The 9,562-nt window shown below is 41.7% G+C and overlaps 1 protein-coding gene across 1 annotated transcript; it reads left to right on the top strand.

Moving 5' to 3' along the window:
- The first annotated feature begins 1,320 nt into the window (after positions 1–1,320).
- LOC111871299 (peptidoglycan-recognition protein SD) lies at positions 1,321–9,161 on the top strand. The gene is made up of 4 exons (XM_023864303.2): positions 1,321–1,692; positions 3,287–3,427; positions 5,313–5,657; positions 7,466–9,161. Exons 1-4 carry the CDS (start codon positions 1,620–1,622, stop codon positions 7,672–7,674), a joined length of 768 nt encoding a protein of 255 aa, XP_023720071.1. The 5' UTR covers positions 1,321–1,619; the 3' UTR covers positions 7,675–9,161.
- The last annotated feature ends 401 nt before the right edge of the window (positions 9,162–9,562 follow it).

Below are 9,562 nucleotides of genomic sequence, written 5' to 3'. Positions count from 1 at the left end.
TCTAACAGATGCCTTAAAAATGTTGCACAGTTCAAATATTTTGGAATGATAGTAACAAATCAAAACTTGATTCAGTAGGAATTTAAAAGGAGATTGAATGTGGGTAGTGCTTGCTACCATTCAGTCCAGAACCTTTCATCTTCTTGACTGCTGTCAAAAAAAAAAAAAAATTAGAATATACATAAGTGTAATTTTTCCCGTGCTTCTGTATGGGTGTGAAACTTTGTCTCTTACATTAAATGAGGAACATAGACCAAGGATATTTGAGAACAGGGTGCTTCACAACTTTCACTCTTCACCAAATATAATTAAAATGATGAAGTCAAGGAAGATGAGATGGGAAGGGAATGTAGCACGAATGGGGGAGAAGATGGCTGCATGTAGGATACTGATGGGAAAGCCAGAAGAAAAGAGGTCACCAGGACGACAAAGATGTAGGTAGGTGGATAATATTAAAATAGATCTTGGATAGAATGTGGTGGTACAGACTGGATCAATCTGGCTCAGGACAGGGACCAATGGCAAGCTCTTGCGAACAGGGAAATGAACCTTCGGATTCCATAAATTGCCAGAAAGTTCATGGGTAACTGCATAATTGCTTCTCAAGAAGAGCTAATTGTCAGTTCCAAGAATTTTGGTAATATGCTCGTAAAAATAAAATGTAATGAACTCGTGAGTTAGAATGGTAGAAATTGTATTGTCACGTATTGGGTGTTGCGTGACTGATAATCGTGGGTTCTAGATTTGATGATTGGATTTATTGGACGTTTCTACATAATTACACTTGATTATAAGTGTTCACAAATTGAACTCGTTCATAACGAATCTCTCACTGTATTTCTTCTGTTTTACGGGCTGATCTCTAGCCTCTTGTCTTCTACTACTTAGTACGATCGACTCATTACCTAGCCGTTGTCTAGCAACAGACCTCTCTGTTGTGCTTTTGTGACTGAGCATTTCCGCCTTTCTGGCTTCATGTCAAAATGTTATAGATTATCATCGTTGTCCTTGACATTTTGGAAGCTAAATTTGTATCACATATTTTGAAACATCCTATCGTTCATGTTTACGACGTCAGCCATTACCTTCCTTTGTAGATCGGGGAATTAAAGATACGCTTTTCTTTCCTTCTCGTTCTTCCAACTTCGTTTCTCCTACTTATGATTTTGAAAGTAGTGTTGTCATATTTTCGATCATCTTATGTACAGTATAAAAAATTCGACAATTTCTTTACGTTTCTCGAACTTGCTAGAGAAGGCGAACTTATGCGATGTTTTGTATAGTAGCGTCCGGAAAATTTACACCGAGATTCATATCCCTGCCACTTTTTCGGAATTTTAGTCTTTGTGTGTATGTGGGGGAAGGTGGTTATAAATGGATTATCTTAGTGTACGTCACACTGCAACATACTTCCTCGTCTCAGATGAAGCTCATGATTCATTAAAGGAGTCCAGCACAAGCGGGGCTAGAATTTGCGATTGCGCTGCTGCGCCACTTGAATGACGTAATTTCTCTCAGTCTCGTTCACACTGTGCGTGTGTATGTGTTACCTAGGCACTGAGCTTGAGGGACTGGAAGTATACTAAGTTTGGTAGACGTGCCCAATTAAGTTGGATATAATGGTTGGAAATGCAAGAACAGTTGTCAATGCAGATGTGGAGAACGTCGCAGCAATATCAAATAACCAAGACTGTAAGTTATTAAAAGTTGCTTAATGTTGTATTTGTGTGCGTTTTTTTTTCAAACAAAGGGCGAGAAATAATATAATACGTCCTACCGTCTGTTTTATATTAGAAACTATTGAACGCATTCTCATGAATTGGAATTAGGTGTATCTACATCAGGGGGATGAAGGTACGCCTACATAATTTGGTGTCAGTTGTTGCTCTGAAACGTCGGCGGCACGAACTATTATATTCACAAGTTCTAGCAAGAACCTCGGCGAAACGCGCGGGTGGGGAAAGACCGCGAGAGATACCAGGCTAATTCTGAGAAAGACAGACTTGGCTAAAAGAGTGGCTTGAAGGGCTTGAATATGGATAGAAGGTCGCTCCACGCCCGCCCATTCAGAAAACATCTAGGAGCTCCGACACAGTGGGGCCGCCGAAGCACCAGAGCAAACATGTTGAATGCGTGCGGCACCAAAACCCCAACCAAATCCTTAACCTGACATGTTGCACCAAAAAAAACAGCGTTACGTCCAAGAAGGTAGCAAGCCATGAGCATAGCCAGAGGAGTTAAACCAGAAACTTACGGTTAAGATTGTTTTTACGGATCGAACTAGAGTATTCATATTATAAGAATATTTTATAAATAATTGTAATTTATGGTATTAATATTTGGTATGTTGCCTTCTTTTTTCAATTTTGATTATTTTTAAAAAACAAGTGGGAGATAGATCCTGTTTACCCCCGTCTCGGCGCCCATGCAGTAATCCTCCGTGAGATTTTCAAATCTTGCACATACGTATATTCGCAGTTTGCCGGCTATGCTTTTCTTTCCGGTCCATCTCCTTACTAGATGCTAACAGTTCAGTTTCGGGCATAGCTAGCCTGCTGGTCGTGTTCTGTGTTTAATTTTACTCGGAATTTTTTCAGCTATGGATCTTAGGGTTCTGATTGCATGTTTGTACGTATGTAATGAATAAACAGGAGTTATGGACTTTTGATCTAAATTGAAGAAGGCCAAACAATCAGAGACAGGCACAAAATTATTTGGAAATGTAAGATAGAGGTTAAGTTATCCATGGGTTTAATTACGTGTAATTAAGGACCATGCCATGAAGACGTATGGAGACTGGAGGTATGACTCGATCTCGCCTCTAAATGAGGTGCGTGGTTAGCTTCCCCCAGTAAAAACAGCCCGCATACTCATTGTGCAGTAGGATGACTGGGCCCTCGAACCAGTCTGGGCGTTATGGAGAATAGAAAATTCTCATATCCCTGCCGGAAATCGAATCCCGAATCGTCAGTCGTCCAATTCGCAGTCTAGTCATGCCGACTGAGCTATTCCGGGACCCAGTTTGGAAAGGAGACTCTGAAATGCACGAATATTGACCAATCTGGTAACTGTTGTCCTGCTCCTCTTAAAAGTGTATTGAAATGACCGCTGTGAGCTGACGCAGGACAGTCGAAGGTTTGGTACTCTTCAAGAGTAAGACTTTGCGCCCTGTTTTACAGTAATTTTATGTGAGAACGTGCGTACCTGAACGAATTTCGACATTATCATGATCGCAGACAAGACATACAGAAACTGTCTTGTGTACACCAATCTACTTCTGTTGCAGGTGCAACATCAGAGGATGAGCAGCCTCTTATTTCAGAGCGCGGAGTCTTCTCACGTCTGCCCGGCATTCGCGTACTCCTTGTTTGGATCTTGGTAATAATTCTGCTTGGTGGTGCCGGGGTCGGAGCTTTTCTGCTAATAGGTATATATTTAAATTAACTATACGTTACCTGGTTGTGTTTCCTCTAGCTTCTCCTCTGTTGATGATGATTGATGTGGGGTTAAATTCCTTCCGACTAGATGTCGCTCTCTGAAACTGGAGTTATGGGTCCCCAAATTTGGACTTTTAATTTGTAGCTCCGTTTGTTAGTATCACATCTGGTTTGTTTATTGGATGGTCGAGTGACTGGTTCGATGATGAAATAATCGCCGTCTAAGAAAGCTAGGCTGATTTCCTTGGTGACAGTAATTTAGCCGGCTAGCAGCCAGTGTATAAGTTAGTAAACTTTCCAGTGAGTTAGTCAGTCCGTAAGTAGTCTGTATCTTTGTCATCCACTCAGTGAATGAATGAATAAATCTGAATGTCAGTGAGCTAGTCAGTCCCTCTGTCAGTCTGTTGCTATATATTGCGTAGGCCTACAGATATTGTTGTACGATGTTCTCTGCTCCTTTCCTCCTCCTCCTCCATCATCTTCTTTAAGAAGGTCGATGATGCTAGGTTTTAAGGCAGAGGGGCGGCGTGGACAAAGCAGCAGTGGTGCGGAATTTTTCCTAGTATTTTGGTCTTCCGTGCCAATCATTATTCCGAGTGCTACTCCACATTTATTTATTATCCCATCATCTTTGCTACATAGGCCGCGCCATAGCTCAAGCGATTAGTCGCTGGCTTCCCACCGCAATGGCTCGGGTTCGATCCCGGGTCTGGTCAAGTGGGATTTGTGGTGGACAAAGTGGTGCTGGGGCAGGTTTTCTCCGAGTATTTCGGTTTCCCCTGCCAATCTTCATTCCACCAATTGCTCCGCAAACACCCTCACCTATCATCTGGGGCTGGTACAATAGGCCAGAAGTGGCCGCAGTGAAAGGGACTTAGTCCCACCCCACTAGCAATAAAAAAATCTTTGCTACATAGTTTCATTACTAATAACATCGTTAAATAACCAGCTGGAAAATGAAGGTAACGCAGACTGGAAACGTACCCTCAGTGGAGAGACAGTTTACTCGAACGTTCGGAATGTCCTGCACACAACGAACCATCAGTCTCTCTCAGGTGTCTGCAACCAACAGGCGCCGACAAGTCAAAACATTCCTCCATTTTAGAATATCTTGCCAGGTCCGTTCCCCGTCGTGACGGTATGTATACGAATAGTGTGAATGAGCTTTAAATTATACGCGTACTGAATTGATTCAAATGTCTCAGGATACGGTTCGATGACAGGCTTGTGCCAGTACGACAACAAATCTTCGGCTTTCATAAAGATGGAATTTGATGATCACCTGAATAGCTATAAATTACTCGAGGAAGACTGTCCTGTGAAGTTGACAGGTTGATCCTCCAGGCAAATAGTCTGTAATTAACGGTGCTTTCCTCCCCCAGATATTGCCTCCGGTTGCATTGGTTGCTCAGAACACCTGCATAATTTATTTCTTAGAGATTTCAAAATTAACGCAAAATAACTTAATCACATCGGCTGTGCAGTGAATAAACAATTTCGACTTTTATCCACTGATATTATCACCATCTGTCGAAGCGAGATAATGCATCCGTAAAGGAAGAACATCTCAGGGCCTTTGAAGTATGCCAGTAGGTTAAGTACATGACGATGTTGATTTCCATAGCAAGATTTTTCTCTTCTCCATTGTGTCCAGATCGGCTCTGGGGCCCACCCAGCCTCATATGCAATTGGTATCAGTGGTCCTTTCCCGGGAGTAAAGCGGCCGGAACGTGAAAGTGGCCACTAATCTCTAGCTACTGCAGAGGTCAAGAATGACGAAGTTATACCTTCAATTGCTCATATGTCTTCATGGAATAGTACTTGGTTAAGCACAGTGACAACTTTACTTTAACCATACCATGTTGATCTCCGCAGGAATGAGTGGTAGGAGTGGGAGTGCTTCGGACACGCCCTTCCGTCTTGTAAATCGCTCGGCATGGCGAGCTAGGGTGCCTAAGGATACCACGCCATTTCCACGCCCTCCAGCCATTTATGCAGTTATCATCCACACTGAAGGTGTCCCCTGTGATTCCGAAGCAGTGTGTTCGGCTGTTGTTCGTGAGATACAGCATTTTCACATGGATACGAGGAAGTTCAGCGACATCGCTTACAACTTCTTGGTAGGAGGTGATAGCGAAACGTACGAGGGACGCGGCTGGGACATGCAAGGGGCTTTCGCAAAGGATTTCAACAACAGGTCTCTTGGGATAGCATTCATAGGTAATGCACTCATTTCCGATTTGGAAACACAGTTTCTGCCTTCAAAATTCTTGCTCAATGTTGTTGATTGCCGCACTGTAAACAGCGTCAAGCATTTTTTCAAAGGGACCAAAAGTTCTCTGCACAGTCTTTTTTTTTAATAGAATGAAATCACGGTGAAAAATCATAGATCCGCATGTCGTCCTTTCAACAACTTAACAACTTTTGATGAAATTTGACATTACGGGTCTACACTAAATGTTGTCATTTTTATGCCATATCTGTGCAGTAATATTCCTAGATTTACACAAAGCTGAAATCGATGATTATTATTTTTCTAAGATAGGCACATCGTACAGAAGAAATAATATGTCACATAATATTTACGTCAACAATTCTGATTTTACATTCTTGCCATATATCGAAAGTACACTTAAATAAATACGCGTAAATTAAGAGTTCTATTACCTCTGCTTACATCTAACATTATGCCGTGGTCCCATATTACCTACAAAGAAATGTTCATAAATACATTTTAATTTTTACTTCATGAGACCAAAATCTTACGGTGCAAGTGCTGCATACTAATTTATGACCTGTCAAGTAGTGTGGAAGATCAGACATGCGAAGATACAGACAGATATCCTCTCCCTATATTGCGTCCGGTTTATGTAACTCGTGCAGTGAATGCATATGCATCTGGCGTCACTGACGGAGAACCATTCATTTATTTGCATGTCGATGTTTACACTGCTTATTAACGAACTAACTCCACGGAGCCTAGTCTTGTTTGAGAAGCCGACAGTCGCACAGCTTTACACTGCTCATTACTACTTAGCAACGAGCAGTGTAAGATTCAACAAACTCATAGTCCTGAGTTCTGAATGATACAATACACGTACTTTAATAATTCACGTATTATTCATTTTTTAATTTACATGTAGACGCTTTCTCAACTGCATGAGCCGGTACAGTTCAGGTAGCAAAGTGACTTTCTGGATAATTGTTTAGGTACCAGGCTCGGTTCTTGGCAGTGACGGGGTTTTTATTCTTTGCCAACACACCCACACCGTCTCTGAGACGGGCCATGGACACAGAGGGCACAGATTGCCTTCCGGTGCCCAGAGGGGCTTTGGCTTTTTTGGTAAAAAGAAAAAACTGAGCATGAAATTGACCACACAATCATCTAACGGGCATCGCAAGGGCAAATTATCAAATTTACTTCACTTTCTTTTGTCAGCTGCATAAGACATATAAAATTTATATTTTAATAGTATAAATGTTTGGTGAAAGGTTACTGTGAATGATAATTTTGGAAAGAAATTGAACTGTAGTGGTCTATTTTAATTTTTATAATTAGAATGACGAAGTCTAGTACGACGAGATGGGCAGGGCATGTAGCACACATGGAAGAGGAGAGAAGTGCATACGGGGTTTTGGTGGGAAAACCAGAAGAAAAGAGACCTCGAGGAAGACCTAGATGTAGGTGGGAGGATAATATTAGAATTTATCTTAGAGTAATAGAATTGTGTGGTACGGAATGGATTGAACTGGTTCAGAGTATGGACCACTGACAGGCCCTTATGAATATGGTAATAAACTTCCGGTTTCTGTAAATGTTGGTAAATTCTTAAGTAATTGAGCAACTGGAAGCTGCCCAAGAAGGACTCAACTGGATAGAGTTAGTTAGTTATTTACTCATTTGTCCCAGCATTTTATTGAAAGAATAGAGGAGGAGTATAAACATGAAATTCAGTGGGGGATGTTCATAGAGCAGTATGGGAACAATCGTACAGTGTCTGTAATGTATATGATGTATGTTCATTTAGGGACTTTTGATACACGAACACCGCCTAAACAACAGCTGGAAGAAGCACAAGCGCTCCTCGAAGTATCAGTGAAGAATAAGAAGTTATCGAGGGATTACATCCTGGTGGGGCATCGGCAGGTATCAAATACTGACAGTCCAGGGGAGGCCCTCTTCGAAATTTTGAAAACATGGCCACACTGGAAGGACTGCTTCATGTCATCTTGTTGAAGAAGTCTTGCAACCACCTGTTCATCTGTTGCAGTAATGAGCCCTGTGGTATATCTCCAGACATAAAGCACTCTTCGTGATGACTGACTTCTAAAAAGGGAAGACAAAAGGGGAAATCGTTAAAATTAGTTTAATTTTGCCCTATAAACGTAGAATCAAGGATGTTCACCATTGCATTCATAACAGATCTCTTATTACACACATACACACACAAACTTACGCATACATACACATAATCTTTAATAAAAAAATTGAATGAACGTGTAACCTATTCCACAATAATATTAAGAATACTATCGTATTGAATGTAACGCCGTTCAGTCTGGTGAAAGTTTACGGTAATTTCGCAGGGATGTACAGCCTCCATCTTCATGATCGAATAGTAATCTAAGCAAGCAGAGTAAATTGCTTGCAGCTTGCTTGACGTACTCTACTACCTTGAAAATGGAGGCTGTACATTCTGCGAAATATGAGTAAATTTCTACCAGACTACACGACCTCGTATCACACTCTACATAGTCACTGTCGCGAGAGTATCAAATTTAACATACAATAATACGCTCACCATGTATTCATATCATGTTTGTTCCTTCTCTGTCGTAATTACAGCATCACAATGACACAGTCTCACTTTGTGAACGTTCAGTTCATGAAGTTTCGCAGTAGAAATATTTATCATTAGCTATGGTTGTTTGTTTTATATCAGAATATATTGCCCTTTATCACGATTTAATGTGCGCATGAACATACTTCACGTGTATTTCAATTACGGATGTTCATTTCAAAATACATAAGCCTATTTTTTTTTCGTTATAATAAATAAATACCTTCACATACACTTACTACCTGGAATTATTTGATGCTCAGACACGAATCTCTCGACATATCCATCGAAAGGAAAGCGTGCTGCTTGCTTAAACTCTTTCCTCTCGTGTTCGGGCCCGGAGCGCAGTCAAGCATACACGTACAAAACCCACCCCACATCACAGCAGACGCCGGAAATGGCACGCATTCCTTGCACCACTGTAAAATATTCACACCGACAAGTTGAAGCTTCCTTTCCGAAATCGATGGAAAACAAAAGGAGATTTGACGGTTTATGATATTAAATTTCATAGAAATTCCCTCCGTATTTTGAATGTGAAAGAAGTGGACAGTTGGATAAAGCTATCGTTTCTATATTAAAGACCTACTCGGGCTGTGCAACAGTTCCCGAGGCACCATCGTCGTAAGAAATGTCAAATTCTCCGTTGATTGGTTCTTGTAGCAGGAACTGCAGCTTTTACTGTCCTTTAAAGGAGGAACACCAGATGCTGTTCCGCGCATGTGTATACACGGCTTGTCACTTCCGCCTGTTGCTAAGCGTAATGCCTGGCTCACAGAGCCGCGCCAATTCTTTGTTTGTTTGGTGACGAACCGTAAGACTATCCAAGCTGCTTTCTGATTACTCAGCTACGGAAATACTAGTTACCAGCATTTTTGGCCGCGCCATAGCTCAAGCGGTTAGTCGCTGGCTTCCCACTGCGGCGGCCCGCGTTCGATCCCGGGTCTGGTCAAGTGGGATTTGTGGTGGACAAAGTGGCGCTGGGGCAGGATTTCTCCAAGTACTTCGGTTTCCCCTGCCAATCTTCATTCCACCAATTGCTCCACAACGCGGCAGCGTTTCCATTGAGAACACTGAAGTGCCATTAGGAGAGTGGAGGGTCGAGTACATCGCTGTAAAATAATGGCATATCATGCGGTGTAAGAATTGAGTTTCTCTAGCCTTTGTGTTATGTATACGATGTATATTAGTAAGATCATATCTGTCTGTCTGTCTGTCTGTCTGTCTGCGTGCGTGTTTTATCTCTAGGACCTCAAAATGACTGTAGTAAAACCCTCTTCACGC

The sequence above is a fragment of the Cryptotermes secundus genome, unplaced genomic scaffold (assembly GCF_002891405.2).
Source record: "Cryptotermes secundus unplaced genomic scaffold, Csec_1.0 scaffold825, whole genome shotgun sequence".
NCBI lineage: Eukaryota > Metazoa > Arthropoda > Insecta > Blattodea > Kalotermitidae > Cryptotermes > Cryptotermes secundus.
Note: the sequence above shows the minus strand (reverse complement) of the source record. Positions and strands in the feature narration are given on the sequence as shown.

Bases quoted from the DNA above. Each gene is read 5' to 3' on its own strand.
- LOC111871299 (XM_023864303.2), top strand. From the start codon at position 1,620: ATGGTTGGAAATGCAAGAACAGTTGTCAATGCAGATGTGGAGAACGTC. The intron at 1,693-3,286 runs GTAAGTTATTAA...CTTCTGTTGCAG, and splicing joins AATATCAAATAACCAAGACT to GTGCAACATCAGAGGATGAG. The intron at 5,658-7,465 runs GTAATGCACTCA...ATGTTCATTTAG, and splicing joins TCTTGGGATAGCATTCATAG to GGACTTTTGATACACGAACA.